We start from the raw sequence: 18978 nt of genomic DNA on the forward strand, positions 1-18978 counted from the left end.
TATTTTAAATTTTGAATTCATAAATTTAAAAAATTTCTTAGCAATGAATCTGAGTCAGGACACACAGTTCTTTGTTGTCATGACCGTTGACGGACCACTGATGCCTCAGTCAGAAGGGACTCCTTTCCTTTAAGGCAACAAGGTAGAAACAATCACAGAGCCCAGCTTTGATCCTCAGCTCTGTTCGATAATTTGCGTAGCTGAAAGTCATTCTTTTACTGTTTTTCCATTGTCAACTCATTCACATTAGAATGGGAATTGGGATTTTAGATTATTCTTTCTTGTGGATGTTAGAGAGACAACTCAACCTCTCCTAGCCGCTGTCACACCTTTTTGTCTTTTTTCTTTTCTAATGAGTTATAATTTTGACTTTGGTGTGTTGGAAAAGATATTCGATGATCAGCATTATCGTTGAGGTCCCGGGATCCTGCGGAAGGCTACATAGCAGGGAACTCGGTGGACACCATCACTGGTCCTTACGGTTACAAGCTAGTAGCTGCTGGGCTCAGGCTGGATTCTGGCTTCCTGAAAAGTAGAGGATTTTTCAGGCAACACCTGACAGAGGGCGTTCTCAGGAAGGAACGCCTGTGGCTGGGGCAGCTGTTCATCCTTTCTGTGCCCGATCGCTTCTGCCATGAAATTTATTTGGAATCCCTCAACTGGCTGGGTCTGTCTTTCAGAGACTTACGGATATCCAAATAGAATATGGTCATACATGGTCAGAATTTTTATTTATGATGTTTTCTTTTATTTATATTTGTTTATTTTTTACTGTTTTTGGTATCAAGTTTCAATACTCTCTCTACCCTGGTTGCACACCTGCTCTAGAAAAACTGTAAACAACATTGTACTTTCCTGTACAACCCACCTGTCAAAGTCAAAGCTGGTTGTTCTCACCCCGGTAATTACCTTCTCAGTATAGACTTAACACAAGGGCAAATGTTACTTTATCATAATATAGTAAATAAAAGACATTAGGTAATTAGTAGCGCTGGTATATTTCTAAAATACTAAACAGACAAACAATAAACTGTGAACTTAATCACACGAGTTCTTATACAGTTTCAAGACAGGAAAATTAGAGCTCTCAGCTACAGTCACTTTAATAATCACATTGGATCTGCATTATTTATTTGTTATTACATGCTCAGCTGATTCGAGGTTGTACAATGCCTAAAATCATTCCAAAGCAAGCATACCTTTTGTCTTTTTAATTCTGACTGGATTACACAATGCATATATTTGTATTTAGTTAAATTGCTAAGTTTATTTCACACATTCCGCGAAAAAGACATCAGCCATTCTCTTGATTTCCAACCAGACTAGCTCTCTTGATAGAACCCTCTGTAAGGGTGTAATTTGCTCTTTTTGATGTAAAAGCTATGCAAACCTTCAGCCAGATTCTCAATGCTTTTTGTTCTTTAGCAGATCTTCAGTACCCTCAGAATTCTCTTGGAAGACCCAGGAATTCTGAAAAGACGGTAGCTTGTAGAGGCACAAATGACAGCAAGAACCTCAATTTCTATCAACGGTTTTCGAATTGGGACTGCTTCCCCTTTCCTTTTTCCTGTCTGGTTACTCACCTTTCATTTTTAGATACATTCTTGACAGTATGCTTCCCCTTTCATTCCTCCCCGCCCAACCCCCGGTTTAATTCCTAAATGTTTTCTGGATTTTGTGAAAAGCATGCAGCTTGCAGAATTTGATTGATTTGACTTTAATTCTTTTTTGTGGGGAGGGGAGGGAGTTTACAGATTGACTAAAACCAGCTGAGAACCAAGAAGCCACCTTTTTCTTTCAGATAGAGACCCATCTGTTTAGCCTTGGAGCCTATGTGACTTCTAGGGCGATTCTCTGTTCTATTTTATGAAGAAAGTTCTTAAATATCATAGTTTTTCGTTTGTGTCAACCAAAGAAATATAGCAATAAGGGTTGGTTACTTTAGTTTGCTGCTAAAATGAAAAGTAGATTTGGCTTTATTCACTGTAAAAACTAAAGTATTCACACCAAGAGTGAATTTTTTTTTTTTTTGCCAGCAAAACTTAAAACATCAAAGAAACCTCTTTCAAATACTAACAAATTTACTTACAAACACCTATATTTATTATTTCATAAATAGGCGCAACAGTTTCCATAAAAAAAGATTAAATACAGACACAGTATGAAGAAATAATGATACAGAGCCGTATGTAAAGGTTATAATTTAGCTGTTTCCAATCTGTTTCTGCATCTAATAAAATACCATGTAAGCATTTGGCAGTTTTATACATAAAAGGACTTAAATGACATTTACTAACCATTACACAAAAAGTGATACAAAAAAGCAATTTTTCTGCAGTACAAAATAAACGTGTTTGCACTTCCCTTCACACTAGTTTCTTTTTGTCTGATCAATGAGACAAAGCCAATTTGTTTTTAAATGAAAATCGTTTGGGAATACGGTTTTTTTTCAAATATTTTGAAAATATAGAACTATTAGTCAGTTGTTTTAAAAATGAAGTAAAAATATGAATGTTTGCCAATTTAACCCCTATTGTGAAATCAATAAACTGGAACGAGCCAGTTTCAAATCACAATTTAGCTACAAAAACATTCACATTTTATACTCTAGGAGAGTGTGACATAGATGCTATTTACAAACTTGCTATGACTGCTACATCAAGCCATTTAAAAAGTCTTTAGTAGTTTCATATAAACACCCATTATGAAAACCAATGGAAAATCCAGGACTTTTATCCAAGACATCTATAGTTGCTAAGGCAGTTACTATAGCGCAGCACTTCACAGCAAAAAACCAACATAAAATCTGAATGGTCCAAATTTCCTTCAGGGAAGAAGAAAAACAATGTCCATAAAGGATTAAAAAAATAATAAAGAAGCATGACTATTTCTTCCAGAGTGGGTGACCCACAAGCTCAAATGGTCCTAAGTGCTTAGCAACTTGTATTTTTCTAATAAAATGGAGAACTGCCTTGACTATACAAAGCAATCCACGGTGAAAAGACTTCCCTGAATGCCTCAGTGGAAAGAAGAGGTGTTCGGATTTTCAGGTAAGGTACAGTGCTTTGTCCCTCTGCATGCCCCTGTGCGAAGAGAAAACAGACAAATGATGCCTTGTTAACAGGACAGCCTTGCTACAGGTGACCAAGGGGGACGTGTCTATCTGCTCTAGCTTGAGGGGTGGAGTTGGTGCACAGTAAAAGCCAACAGGATCTAAAGGCATTTATTCTTGGAATGGTTGGAAGGATGCTTAAACATTTCTGCTCTCACGAACACGGAACCGTTCTAGATTATCTTTTGTAAAGCAGGAAGAAATGACGGATCTTTCCAACGACCAGAGAGCAGGGCACAACATGCCTGCTAGGAGAGCTGTCTGCCACCAGGTGGCGATGGCTGGCCACTTACCCACTACTGCAGTAGTCATTCCAGTCCACGGGCTGGGCGGGAGGATTTCTGCACCCAGAGCGCACATATTCCATGGCCTGGGTGACCACTTGTGCAGCTGTAGACGTAGGATTGATTATAGTCTGATAGTCGGGAAGATTAAATCCCTGAAAGGGAAAGCAAGTCCACAAATAAGGATCAAAGTGCCTTTTAAGGAAGAAAAGCACCTAAATATTTATCCATTGTTTGCAAACACTGCTGCCTTCTTGCTAGTGTCCCTGAAAGGGCAAGCTTATCCCAAGGACGCAGAAAACTTAAAACAAAGATGGAAAGGAAGTGCCCACCACCCATCCTTTTTACCTTTCCTTCATTTAACCATGTGTTAGAAAACCTTGAATTATACTCTTGAGCAGATAAATTGAATTTAGAAGCAATTTAAAATTTAGAAAAGCCAACTCAATCAAAACAAAGGGGAAAGGCCCTAAACCCCTCAGAGTTTATGTTTTCTATCAAACCTAAGGATACATTAATAGTTAATCCCCAGAATATGCAACAGAATCTTTTTTGAAGGATCCAGGCAGCAGGTGGCTGAGTGTTTTATTAGACTACACCTATTCACATATTGTTCTCAAAACCCTTTTTCTTCAGTCAGTCACAAAGGGACCATCTGCTTCTTCTTTTATTTGTACTTCTTTCGCAGCTAAAAATTTCAACCAAAGCTTTTTAACAGTTGTTGGACTAATACAGGGAAGGAGATTCAAAACAACTTGCCAGTGGAAAACACAGAGAAGGAAAAGTATAAGACAGAGCAAATATTTTTTAATTGAAAAGTCTATTAACTAAATAATAATCAGACTTCAGGAAGGTTCTTTTAATACACTGGTATGGTGAAGTGTTGACTTTTAATCCTTGCAGAGCTATTAAAAATTCAAGGACAGAATCTCTGAAGTAGATAGCTATATCTGGTAAACAAAAAGCATTATACGCTAAGATTTATTTTTAGCTTATCTGGTGAATTCAAGAGCAGCATAAGCAAGCTTTACTGGAAATGACTAAAAAAGCAACTTAATTAATCTCGTGGCTGTCTCTTTTTGCAGATTTCATACATGGTTTTTAACCACTGAAAAATCAAGGATTTGAAAACAAATCATTCTCTGTTTACTTGCAGAGAGCTTCCTCTGAAGGCATAATGTTGTTGAGATTTTTACCTTTTTAAAAAAATTCAGCAGAATGAACAGAAGATTGATTTTCAACTAAGGCTATTTCCTTAGACTTTCACTCATTTGAGGGTACCTTGGGAGAAGACTCAAAGACATCTATTATCAAATGTCCTCAATTCTCAATATTGGCTTTAAGATATTAATTTATTTTCCATTCAAGTGATAAAGACTTCAAGCCAATGTCCACGCGAACTCCCACCAAAGCTGCTCATGAAAGACAAATCATTGAAAAGTAGAGTATTCAGCCAGCTGGGCTATTTGACCTCACACAGACTAGAAGGAATAGAATGTTTCCTAAACTAACAACTGGCTTGTGGGAGGTAAGTTTGTTTATGCAGACAGCACCTGCAGCTCCAGCCATAAACATTTTCCAAAATAGGGGGGTGAGAAGTGAGAGGTATATAACTGGATATTTGGTTCTCCAGGCCTTTCCAGGCTGGCATTCTCTCTTTCTCCAGACCATCCTGTACCTCTGTGACACAAGGAGTTTCACTGGCTTCGGCAAACTCTATCCATTTCATTGTGGTCCCATAATGTCTTTATGGGGCTTACTGCCCAGCTTTCTGGACCTCTTCCCCGAGTGTCTCATGTGATGCTGTGTGACGCTAGGCAGACAGCAGGAAAACGTCCCCAGAGAGACGAGCCTCGCGCTGACTCTTATGTCAGCCCCGTCATCAGGGCTGCCCAGTGACCAGAGACTGTTTGTGTTGCTTACTGGGTATTCTCAGGGTCGAACCCACAGTAGTGGGTCAATAAGTCGTGTGTTCCAATAAATAAATCTTAGCACTGACCGTTTGATGCTCATCTTGGAAAGGCCTGGGGAATATAATTGTGTAAACACCGAGGCTTTCCTATCTTTTTAATGTAGAGCTCTCCACGTTGGGTTTTTGCGCAATCAGCAACACGTAACCTAAGAGTAAGTCAGTCTCAAAAACAGAGTAGTTGAAAATATCTCGTGTTGAAGGTACGGAAACATATGAGAAAGCAAAAAATAAATAAAAATCAATCAACCTGCTTCCACCCAACACCACACAATCAAAAAACGGAAATGACCATTGTTTTTTTTTTTCCTATCCAATGAACATGGTCCCTCAAGCTTGGGAGAGAGAATATCAGGAGAACATTAGTTTTTAAGTGATCACTTTAAGATTAAATGGGTAACTTCAGTTTATAAAGCCAAAATTATGCGTTATCTACAAAGCTCAAAGATTTAAAATTCAGCTAACTTCAATGCCTAAATTTAAGATCACTAGTATTAAAACAACCAAGGACCAAGAAAAATACAAGCAAAGCCTGAAGACCATTATTTCACTTGCTTTCAATTTAGAAAATGAAACGTTCTTCTGAAGACTGTATTAAGAGATGCTGAGGTGAAACCCAGAACTACGGACTTTTTATTACTGATGTAAATATGAAACAACAATGATGATATAAATTTCTGAAAAACTGTTTGCTTAGCAGTCTAATTAAACAAGGCTGAATATTTTGCATTTTAATGCTCAAGAGAAAAATCACCAACTGTTTTGTAGCATGCCTGGAATTTTAAATTTCATTTTCTGGTGCCAGATTGAAATAAAAATAGGAAACATGATAAAGATTAATTTGATGTCAGAAGGGACATTTGCTCTTTAATTAGATTTCTGTAGCCCTAGCAGTTTTGTTGTGCCACCACAGCAAGTCCTAAAAAAGCCTGCAGCAATACCAAACAGTGATCTTCATATCCACACTTTACTGGGAACTAATTTCATTTCCTGCCTGTCTGGAGAGGTATTTTCAACAGGCATCAATGTTTTTGTCTTCACAACTGATTTATTCATCAATCTCAATGTGATCTTTTTAAACCTTTAAATTATACCCACATCCTAAAGCAGCTGTTTATTACACAAGGAAATTGAAAATCTGTCTGTGTGATACCATACAAAGATTTTTTTCTTAAGGTTATAAAGGAAGTTGACAGATATTAATGATTTTTTTTCTCTTAACATCATTCGACAATATAGTGAACAAAAAAAAGAAGAAAATTGGACCAAAAAAACCCCAGGTCTATGGGCTTACTGTATAAAATATTATTCCAGGAAAAAAAAAACCAACAAAAAACTATTACTCCTGGTGGACTATACAATCATTTTTGTGGGATACATTCATTTTCCAAAGGATAATAAAATAACTAAAGTAATAATGAAATATGAAACTTTACTTTAAAAATACAGGAGCCATTAACTTTCTCCTTCTCTTTTTTTCTTTGTTTGGTGTTTGAAAATGGGAACATGGCCCCCGTGCCCAGGAAGCAAACATTGTCAGGATAAAGATGATGGACCAGACAGGTCGAATCCCATTCATTAGCTCTACAACCACAGGAAAGACCCACTTGGATGACATGAACACTGGCCCCACAGACCGCTGTGACTGTAATAAGCTGAGTGACATGGAGCGGTGATGGACTGACTCTCTGATCCTGACTGTAGGGCTGTCAACTCGTTGGGGCTTCCAGCCCCCTTAACCTGCAGGATCCTACTCCAGTGACCTACCCATGACTCTGACCTCATTGCCCACCACTCGCCCTTCCTCGCCAGGCTCCCCACTGGCCTCCTTTCCACATCTGCACAAGCCACGCCCCTCCCAGTTAGGTCCTCCAGCCAGGAGCCCCTTTTCCTTGCTACTGCTCTCTGCTGGTATCTACCCTTCCCACCTTCTGATTCTTTTTTTTTTTTGTGGTTCGCGGGCCTCTCACTGCTGTGGCCTCTCCCGTCGCGGAGCACAGGCTCCGGACGCGCAGGCTCAGCGGCCATGGCTCACGGGCCCAGCCGCTCCACGGCATGTGGGATCTTCCCGGACCGGGGCACGAAGCCGCGTCCCCTGCATCGGCAGGCGGACTCTCAACCACTGCGCCACCAAGGAAGCCCGCACCTTCTGATTCTTAAAGGCTGCTTCCTCTTCTCATCCACCTGCTCTTGAGAGGGGCCTTCTTTTTCCATCCCAGCAAAAGACCTGCCGTTCCTCCACACACCCTGCAGTTTGCCCCCCTGTTTTATTTTTTCCATGGGATCCTAGTTATTTATCTGTTTATCTTATTACTACCTGCCACCCCCCTGCCCCAACTCTGATGTGAGCTCCATGGGTTCACAACTCACTCACTTTCTAGAGCCCAGACAGTGCCTGGCACATGTTAAGGGGTTCAATTAATCTTTTTTGAATAAATGAAAAGATTTAAAACTTCCAAGGATTTGAGATTCTACAAACAAGCCTGTAATTTCTTCCAATATTTAAACTTTTACTACTAATTTTTTATTCACTCATTTGTTCATTTGTCCCTTCAACAATTATTTTATTGACTATCTACAATGATCAAGGAATCGCTAAAAGTGATTTCAGTCACTGTGGTCTCTGCAGCTGTATTGCCTCTCCACTTTGGGTTCATGCCATTTTGTCTTCTATTATTAATGTAAATTGAAATCAGGTCCTACTGTCTCAATAAGAACACTTTCTGAGATACACTAATAGAACTGACTTAAAAATTGATGAGTAACTTGTCCAATGTAATCTGTTCTATTTTTTCCTATTCAGTTAAGATTCTATACGGAAAGACACATCTCTTAAGTTTCCGCGTGTGGCCTTATGCAATTCTGAAATGTTGGTCACAGCCAGCTCATCTAAGGTATGAGTATAAATGGAAAATGAACTGTCTCTGAGTGGATACATTAGTAGAAAGGTGTTATCTCTGCACAGAGCTCTGGCCCTCAGCTCGGGGAGGGGACCGTGACTTCCGTATTCTTTTCTCTGAGGAGAAACACCCTTCACTACAGCACTGTGAGCAAAACACGGGCCCTCAGGCAGGCGGCACACCTAGACAGGACTCAAAACACATGACTGAAGGTCGAGTCCCTCGAGGTGTTAGCTCTTCACTCAAACACTACTGGTTCATTAAAATGCGAGGACACCCAAAGAGCGTCCCTCTTATTGAGAGTAACGTCTGACGGAAAGAATGGCAATTGGACCCTTTGACCCTGCTGTAGACAAGGCAAGGTGGTGGATGGAGGTTGGCTTTTCCCCAGTGGGTCGACAGCCAGTCTGCTAACAGGTAAGTCAGTTGTCTGAGCTTTATCAATATCCCTGGCTTAGGGACCAAAGAAGACTTCAGTAAAGAGATGAGTCCTTTGCTCTCCACAACCATTCAATCTCAGAACTAACTAGGATGTAAAGACCCTCCCAATTCTTAGAAGAAACTGTTAAGGATTTACAAGAATGATTAAGAGTGAGAGGCAGCAGGCCTAGCGTTTAAGAATCCAGGCTCTGGGCTTCCCTGGTGGTACAGTGGTTGGGAATCCGCCTGCCAATGCAGGGGACACGGGTTCCAGCCCTAGGTCCGGGAAGATCCCACATGCTGCGGAGCAACTAAGCCTGTGCGCCACAACTACTGAAGCCCGTGTGCCTAGAGCCCGAGCTCCACAACAAGAGAAGCCACCGCAATGAGAAGCCCGCGCACCGCAACGAAGAGTAGCCCCCGCTCGCCGCAACTAGAGAAAGCGCGCGCGCGCAGCAACGAAGACCCAACACAGTCAAAAATAAATTAAAAAAAAAAAAAAATCTAGGCTCTGATTGCTGAACAGAGTTGGGTTTGAATTCCAGCTCTGACCTTACGGGCATGTTACTCAACTCTGCTGAGGTTGAGTCGCCTCACCTGTGAGATGAAGGCAACATCAGGACCTGCGCTGTAAATTTTCTGAAATTAAAGATGAGGTAAGGTAACGTATTAAGGTTGGTCACTGTCACCTCTTGGAAACCCTGTCAATGACGACAACACTAAAGATGAATTTACTATATTGGACTGCTCTTTCTGCCTCCTCTCCACCCCACTGTGGCAGACTCTAGGCTCGAAGTCCACAGAGGGCTAGATATCGCTCCCACAGGAAGACTATGCTTGCACATTTAATTACAGCTCTGGGACAACAGAGTCATTGGATTATAAAAGTGAGAGATTAATTTGGTATGTTTTATAGGCTTTACCTTGATCTATTTTGTTAAAACAAGTTTTTAGGATTTTTAAATGCTTTACGTTCAGTTTACATCATTTGCTCCTTATTCCCAAATTTTAAAATAACACCAAAATCCAAAAGGAAAAATTGATTTCAAAGAAAAGTTAAGATTGCACACAAATGGTTTCCATCACTGGGGGGTGGGCAGGGAGGCTTCCAAACCTCCTGTGTTTTCTAATCTATGTAGAAGCCAGATATCCATTTTTAAATAAAACTCTGGTTAACATTTTCATTTCTTAGGACTCTTAAGGGTGTACCAAATTTGATATTTCTGACTAGAAATAGTCGGCCTGGTTTCATCTTGCAGCACTTATTGGACTCAATGGGCGTATCATCAAGACTTTCTCATTTCCAAACAATATATGCATATATTTTAAAGGCAGATTCTCAACCCCAAAGAGATCTTTAGCAGTAGTGGCATCTGAAAACAACAAATGTACTTTACTCAAGAGGCAGAAAACAGGAAGGGTGATTAGAAACATGAAGCAAAACGGGTATCATGGGAAAGAAGCCAGGGATTATGAAAAGCAGAAGCTACTGTGATCGTATGAGGCTGCCCAATTCCCCTGTGAATTACTTTTCGGGAAGCAGATATTTGTTGAAGATCTTCCATTCTCTCTCCACTTAAACAGAAGAACGGACAAGCCCCCCCACCCCATGCCCGCTGGATGAACAGACCCTCCAGCACCTCCGAAGGGGAGTCCCGTGCGCGGCGCGGCGTGGCACGTACCTGCTGCATGGTGGGGGAGTGTAAGGCGGGCTGGACCTGCATGGGGAGCTGGGTGCCAAGGGGCTGCTGCATGTTGAGATGCTGGTGAAGAGGTGGGCTGATCTGGAGGGGAGGGGCGGGGGACACGGCCATGTTTGCTATCGAGACAGTCACTGGCATTTGGTTATTGGCCTTGGGGGCTATGCTCCTGGGGAGACTGGGATGCATGGTGGTTAGGTGAGGGTTCATTCCTGGTTGTTGGTGATAGTGAGAACTTAGGTACAGAGCTGAGTGGGCCTGGCTGGGCCCAGGGAACACTGATGGCGGCTTTGAATTGATCAGCTGCGGAGGCTGAGATGTCTTCACGTCGACGGGTTCGCTGTAGCTCTGTGGAGGAACAAACAAGAACAGAGTTAAGAGACAGACGCACGGGTGTTGCTTTTCCTTAGGAAGATGCTCTGAGTTCACTCGTGAACGTCACGTGAATCAACACCTGTTACTACTCCTGACTCTCAAAAACCCCTCCTTCATCACTTCACGTGACTTTATGCACGTCTGAGCTCGTTGCACCTCTTTTATAAAATCTAAAACGACGTATGATGACATTTTTTTTCTTTGCTTAAATGCTAAGCTCTAATTTGGTGACTTTTCTCATCATCCAAAGAGAGAGAAAAAGATGAGGGGTGGGGTGGATGTCATCAGTGCCCTAATAGGAATTACCAGCCAGTGTGGCTCACTTGGAAAGGGAGTCACTTCTGGAGTTCTTCTGTTGATTGTACGTTTAGTTTTTTATTTTTCCGTATTATATTCTCCAAGAGCCTTGGCATAGATATTTGCACAAAGAAACAAAGTTGGTTGATGGAACTGAATAAGGGAGAAAAGTGTTCAAAAACACCTTTCTGAAGTCATATAAAACCACATTAATATGTCTTCAAAGTAACCATAGAACACATTTTGATTTTTTGAAGAGTTGGTGATGAATTATCCTCAATAATGAACTGGATAAAAATAATCTCTCTTAGAAATTCTAGACTCCATCATAAATTAATACAATTTTGCCCTAACTTTTTTCCCACCTTCACACGGTCATTTCCTAATAATCTTTTAATTGACTTAAAAACTAGACATTTCAGTGGAAGCTGAAAAGCGTCAAGAATGAACCCCAAAGCATTTCTTCTTGGGCATGAACCTGCCTGCTTCTGGTGAGAGGAAGAGGCTGATAAACAAATGGTGAAAGGTGAGACCAGCTGGAGAAAGAAAATGCTGAAATGTCCTTCTGGAGAAAAAAGTCACTTGGTCAAAACAAGGTCTTGAGGATGCATCTGTGCCCTTGTTCTGTGACCTTGATGTCATGCTTCTTCCGTTGATAAGTCAGCATGAGCTTCTTGTTACCCAGAACTGTAGGGCCTTCCTGGGCTCCCTTGCTGGGTCTCCGCACAGCACCGTGGACAGACGGGCACGTTCACGAGTCTGGCTCATCATGCACAGCGACATGAAACTCCGCGTGGGAACTTCACTGCACAAGGCAGCCAGCGACGCAACTCATTTCCTCCCAACGGTGTAGGAAAACTGAGTGAGAGCCGCAGTAAGAACGGTGCTGCCCATGTGCTGAGCGGAGGAGGCCAGGCTGGGGTGAGCACTGGTGGCCTCACATCCTCTCCCTATGGGAAGGACGCAACTGCCGTCTCTAAAAACATGTCAGCCATGGAGACGTGGGGTCCTGTGAGACTCTGATTTGACTCCAGGCAGAGTAGATAGTAAGGTGAACCCTAAAGAATCCAAGGTCCTCTAAAGAATCCTCTCATTATAATATTTTTCTCTGTGTTAGTAGTGATGCAGATTTTCTGAAATAGGAATAGACATTCAGACTCCCTGCTTTCCGCATTAACATGAAAAAGGTCAAAAACTGTTCACAAACATTTTCAGGGGGAGGCTTTAGACCAAAGAAGCTTTATGAAATGTAGTACCTAAAAGGTGCTTTCAATTAAAAAAAAAAAACTTAAGTCATTTTCTTTTTTTGGTTCCATTTAAAAATTCTTATTGTTGATGTGCAGAGCAGTGAACAATTCAAGGAAAAGGTCAAATGGGTTAACTCGGGCTGTGTAAACAGTGACTAGCTTTACATCGGAATAACGGGTACTGCGGTGATACGCCGCAAAAGTCATTCCATAGATGCCAAGGAGATTATGTGCTTATTGTGTGTCTGTGCGTTTAAGTCACGAGGCAAAGTGTTCTCACTGTGTTTGCATTCCCTCTTCTCTGACCTAGCACAGAAGGGCTAATTTCATATTTAGTTACATACTGCATCAACTTCATGCAGGAAAGGAACAATTGCACAATGACCAGATAGCTACAAAAATTAATACATGTTAGTGTGTCTTCTTTGTGGCCTTATAGTTGCTTTCATGTAAACAGGAGAAAAATCACTCACGATTCCCATACTGCCAAAACTATAAAATCTGTGGAGTTGTAAAATGTTTTCACTTTGTATTTCTGTAGCCAATAATCACATCATTATCTAGTGATATGGTACACACAGAGCAGTGGATAGGCAGCCTGACCTTGTATGAACACGTGTGTGTGTATGGGAACACAGCATGACAGGTTCAGATATGATCATACGATCGTCCCAGGAATTCCAACAAGGTAATTAAAAACATATTTAAATTAAACGAACCTAAAGGGATAGGTTATGCTACACTTAGAAATCACTGATTGTAGTGGGTACAGATGCTAGGCAAGCAGTTGGGCTGGCTTCATGGGCCAGAAGCCAGTCCTGGCAAAGCAGCTCTAGGGACTTTGCCACTTGGCCCCCCACCGACAGTTTCCAAGTTGTATTAGAGGGGGTTTGTGGAAACATAAATGTCCTTAAAAAACAAGTTTCCATGACAAAATATGTGTGGGAAGAGCACTGGGCCACATCAGGTTAAGAGGGGGCCTCTCCTGCAGGACTTGTCAGAGTCTTGAGTGTGTTAATGTACACTGTGAATCTCCAAGGGACCATCACAGAAGTCTTTCCTCAGTGGGCCATTTCACTGAAATAGTCTTCAGTGGAAAACACTGGTTCAGAAGAAGAATTAATAAATTACACATGCATATTAAATATGACAAATAGAACATACATTTCAATTTAAATAGTCATATTTCTTGCCTCAAATAAACTAACTTGTATTGCCCCCAAATGCATATATAAATTACATCCATCCAGGTGTAAAACCAAAATTATCCTTTGTTTCATGTTTACTGGAATACTATCTGCATAGAGAATTTCATATTCTAGGCCAAGGACAGTGACACTACTTCCTGAAGGAATTAGGAAGTCGGTAACTTCTCAGCTATAGCCTGGAAGAGCTAAGGCATGGATACATTAAGGCAAATTCAAAATAAACCATGAACCAAATTCTCCTGAATTCCACTTTCTAAATAACAACATGCGGTCTGATGTATAGTTAGATGACAGATAGATGTAGAGATAGAGATATAGACAGATAGATACAGAAACAGACAGCAACTTACTTGAGGTACTTTACTGCCAACCTTGAGAAGACTCCTTCCTCATAGTAACTAAACACAAAACATTTTGTCTATCCAGCCATTAGTTTGTCATTTGTCTTCTCAATTCTAAAGCATGTAGAGATCAGTACTGTTAAACCTATTTTGAAATAGTAGTAGTTTTTAATCACTAGAAGGACAATAACGAAGTGAAAGTAAACAGATTTCCAAAACCAAGGATTTGGACAATATTTGAAACAATTTTTAACATAGAGAGAGAAAGAATTTTGGGGAAGTTACATGTTTTCTCTATATTTTCAAAGTCGTTGAATATGACAAGATAAATAATAACACATCTAGCTACGTGCCTAAACATGGCAGGCACTCCACTGGGGGTTCTCTTCCTGCATTCTCTCTTCACCATGATGTCCTGCTTTTTTTTTTTTTTTTTTTCTGGCTGCGCAGCTTGCAGGATCTTAGTTCCCCCACCAGGGATTGAACCTGGACCCCGGCAGTGAGAGCACGAATCCTAACCACTGGACCACCAGGGAATTCCCAGGAAAGGATTTTTTAAAGGTTGGGACTGGAATCTTCTGTGTCCCATGAATCTGACACAGTGCTAAGTATAGAGAAGACAAACATGTTTGTTGAGTGACTGAATGACTGTTCTTGAACAATACCTCAAGCAGTCACTGTTGCCCTAGCCGATATCCCTGACAAGACATTCTGTTCCTCTCCCTAAGGGGTAAGGAAAGATCTGAAATCTTTGAAAACCCACAGAATATCAGATTGATCTTCATTCTCTGCTCTCATCATGAACCACACCCTTCCAGAAGAAATGAGAAATTATAACCCTTAGCTTTGCCCTTTGGTTCGGTACCATGTGCTTTGTTCCCCACTGGATCTTGGGTGGATGGCAGGAAGCAGGGAAGCTTACTGCGTTTCATCCATATTTTGAGAATTTGTATCTTTATGTAGAGATTCACTCATTTAGAAAGGGAAAAAAAACTGCTTCTAGCTTCACTTCTGATGAATTCTTAATCAGACTAATACAACAGACCACCTATTAATTACAGAGATATTTTATTGTTTTGGAAGATAGGCAGAACAAGTTCATTTTCCATTGTTTTGGAAGATAGGCAGAACAAGTTTGTTTTCCATAGCAAAGTGTCATGAATTCACAGCAAAGCGTCATGATTAAATGGAAATATGAAGAAATCATAAGCTTAATATACTCTCACTGTCATTTTCTTCCAATTAAACTATGAAAGCAAGGCTACTATTTTGCAGATAATTACATTGTATATGAAGATCTCTATACCTTCCATTCAGAAACTAGAATTACTTCCTCATACAGTCTAAATCATTTAAATTTGTTTCTAATCTCAAATGCATTAACCACTTTTATTTAGTGGTGTGTGCTTTGTGTCGGTCACGTGCCAAATATGACCCTATCAGTGTACACACAACTGAAAATCCACCCTCGAACGTGACATTTTCATGGGATGAATGTGTATTTGCTATTGGTTTATAAGCTCTATTTCCTGTTTTCTTTTGGGCCCCTGATTCTAAAGGATGTTTTCTATAAGCAAAATGGAATGTGTGTGTGTGTGGCGCAATGAAGACCTTTTGGGTCTTTTCAGTAGTCTTTCACAAAGGGTACGACTCTATAAACATTAAGGTACTTCTTATTAATCAAGTTGTTGATTGTCCAGGATAGTTTCAATCCCATTTACTTTGTATAATGAAGATAATAGTCTATAAATAGTCTATAGTCTATAAGAAGATAATAGTCTATAGTCTATAATAAGATAATAGTCTATAAATAATAGACTAGTCTAATAGATAATAGTCTATAAATAGTCTATAAATGCTCCCTTTCTGGGATGATAAGTACTATAAAAATGAAAGATTGACAAAGCAATTTTTATTTAAAACAGCAAAGTATAAACACAAGACATAAAGCCCAGTGGAAATAACAATATAGGAGGTGCTGAACCAAATCAGATTAATAGTTCATCTAATTTGATTCTTGTTTCCAGTGCTGACCAATACTTGATGCACTGGAAATTAAACGAACTGTATGCACCCACTCAACTGTGCATTGTTACTTTTGGAAGGAAAATTCTTCTTGGTACTTGCAGGTGATTAGCTTACACCCTGAAGCATGAGATTTTACTATCTTTAAATCACAATCTGGGCTCACAGAGCTGCAAATTTTATGTTAACAGTCATAAAATGATCCATCCTATTTTCATATTCAGACTAAGTATTTGTCTCAATAGCTCTCTACGGCGTGAATTCTATGAGTTACTTTCATCCTGTAAAAAGAAATCATTTCTTTTGTTTCAAATTTACTATCCTTTAATTGAACTGAGAATTGTGTTTCTTTACTATCGGTCATGGCAACAGAGAACTTACTTAATTTAGTTCAACACTGCCCTATACTGTACATTACAAAAAGCTTCCATCATCCTCTGTCAGTTTCGGCACCCCAGCTCAAGGTACAGACAAAATCTCATATTTGATGTGTGGCCTTAAAGTCAAGAATCTGATTACTTATACTGGACATACCAGAACATATTCATCCAAACACTGTCTCTTTCCAGCCTGGCACTTCTGAGCAGCTGTACGCTTATTTCAATAACGCTGCTTTTACTTGGAATATTTGGGAACTTCGTACAGGATTTGCTTCAGCGCCTGTGGGACATCGCTTTACATATCCTCAGACAACTCTTTGTCTTTTGGTGGTGAATTTGATTTTTGGAAACAGCTAATAGTCACTTGAAGCCAAGTCTGTTGGATGTATATGGGTGACGTTTGGGGAAAAGAATGAGGTGTGAAAACCATGTGACAATGTTGATTTGCTAAGGTGGCTCATAAACCTTTGCGGAGTGCGGTTCTAAAAGAGGACCTGCCAAAAGCCTTCTGAACTCTGGGGCCATCATAAGATAAGTGTGTAGCCGCCCAAGGTGAGTCCTTTGAATGCAACACTCATTTTGGGAATGTAAATTCTGGTCTATGCGGTAAGATAAAGCTAGTTCCAGTTGCTTTAAAGTTATACGTTGCTTTCAACGTAATTTAGGCTCATGTCTAGGAATTCCTGAGTCTATGGAAAAACTGTATTTCCTTAAGCTTTACTTAACAGTCCAACCCAAAACGACCTGAAATAGCAGGTAAAACCACTCCAGCCCAGAAGCCGCAGGTTCCACATGGCATATATCCTTGACCCTCAGACTATTCATAGGCTCCCTCAACTAAAGGCCCATAAAGACATTTCAGTTAAGGAACCCGTGTAGGTGATTGTTTTAAACGTCTAGATCATTTTTTATCTTTATAAAAGAATGTATGTATGAAGCAAATTTTTCTTATTTTAATGCCACTTTAAAATTTTCTTTACATCGAAGAGGCCCTGCAGACATTGAAAATATGATCCAGCGATATCGCGAATCATATACAAAACTTTCCTAGTTCTTTGCGCACCTATCGATAACATTAAACATAAAACTGATAGTAATAATAATTGCTGGTATTAAGTGCTTTCCTGTGTTCAAGATCCTGAATCATGCAGTTTATATATAGTTTCCTATTTTATTTTAATGGAAACCTAATGATGTAGGTCCTATTATCTTCTCTGTTTAACACGTTAGAAAATTGAGACTTTAAATAGTTGAATAACATGCATGCATAAAAGCGAGCAGTTAGGAAGTGAGAAACCTGGAATTTGAACCCAGATGGAGCTGCCCCAAGTGCCTGGGGACGTTTCTGCCCCCTGAGGACTTGTTTCGTGTGACACTGGTGGTGCGTTAGAGGTTTTTCATGCTTCCCTTGGTGCCTGGGGAAGCACAGGTACTGAAGACACCTTCAAGATCTTCTCCAAACCTTATTTATAAACCTTTGCTTCCTGCTTTTAAATTTCTCAATGGAAAGAAACTGTTTGCCTAAATAATCCAAGAGTTTGGTAATGCTCCCTGTTCAGATTAAATTCCTCTAGGGTAACATGGTGTCTCCATTCTTGTTCTGGATTCAGAGAAAGCAGAGCACAAGGAACCACTGCCCGTGCCTGACACCGATCATGGGGTGAACACGCCCACATATGTGTTTTTCAGACTTAGTAATGTCAAATCCACTCTTCTCTGCTACTATCTCCCGCCCTCCCTTTTCAGTTGCTTTATGACTCTTTCCTCTGCAATCTCCCCAACTTCCCTCTTTAAATCATAGAGTCTAAAACTGAACAGGTTAGTTTTTCCAGGTCTTACCCGGGCTGTGCTTGCAGCTGCCAGTGGGCTCCCTTTCCTGTGTCCTTCACTGCGCGTGTGTTTCCACGGCAGAGGGGCTGTGCTGGGCGGGTCTGTCACCGAGCAGATCTAACCCTGGGTGGGTCTGTCACTGGCTCCACGTGACTAGGTAAAGCACGTGCACAGCTGAACAGCAAGGCACAGAACAGGGCTTCCTAAACATTCCGCAGGCCCCAGCGTCCTCTGAAGGTCTCGGGCCGGCCTCTGGTGGTGGGCGGTGGGTGGAAGGGAGGGAGCAGCCTTCTACCCTCATCCCCAGCCTCATTTAAACGAGAACACCTTTACTCTTGGCTGTCTAACATGTAAGAGTTGGCACAGAATTTTACTGAGGATAATAAGAGGCCGCAGTTCTAAAGATATAAAAATTGACAGTCACCCAGGGCAGAGAAAAGCCTACAAGCTTTGGAACCGGAAAGCGAGTGTGAGCTCTCCCTCTGCTACCACCAGCCTCTCCTTCGTCTCTTAGACTCTCCAAGTCACTTAGTCTCTCTGCCTAGACACTGTCTAGAAAATGGGGCTAAGTCTCACTTTGTAGGGTTATTGTGATGATGAGTAGAAATCTATGTAAAATGCCGAGCACAGCGTGGGACACATAGAAGCTACTCGATAGCAAGGTGCCATTTGTATTTGAGTTGTTACTGAAAAAACTTGGGTGTCCAGCTGAGAGTGTGTCTGTATTGTCATTTTCAAGTACGAAGGTCAGAATATTCTACTACGACTTCAATTTTATTCGGGTCCGGAGTCATGTTAATTAATACACCGGGTTAGATGGTATATAATTCATTTAAGCTAGAATGGAACTGAAAGGAGAGGAGCACTGTTAATCCTATGACTCAGTCTCT

The 18978-nt window shown here is 40.7% G+C and overlaps 1 protein-coding gene across 4 annotated transcripts in view; it reads right to left on the minus strand.

The window, feature by feature from the left end:
• Window positions 1-979: 979 nt before the first annotated feature.
• The window catches only part of TOX (thymocyte selection associated high mobility group box), a 298273-nt gene continuing 280274 nt past the window's right edge, over window positions 980-18978 (minus strand). For all 4 annotated transcript variants that reach the window (XM_033437612.2, XM_004274988.4, XM_049700748.1 and 1 more), the window contains 3 exons: window positions 10368-10733; window positions 3406-3551; window positions 980-3083 (listed from right to left, as the gene is read on the minus strand). In XM_033437612.2, the coding sequence (XP_033293503.1) occupies window positions 3047-3083; window positions 3406-3551; window positions 10368-10733 (549 nt within the window). In that variant the 3' untranslated portion in view covers window positions 980-3046. The remainder of the gene's footprint in view (window positions 3084-3405; window positions 3552-10367; window positions 10734-18978) is intronic.

This window comes from Orcinus orca, chromosome 17 (assembly GCF_937001465.1).
Source record: "Orcinus orca chromosome 17, mOrcOrc1.1, whole genome shotgun sequence".
In the NCBI taxonomy this organism is placed as follows: domain Eukaryota; kingdom Metazoa; phylum Chordata; class Mammalia; order Artiodactyla; family Delphinidae; genus Orcinus; species Orcinus orca.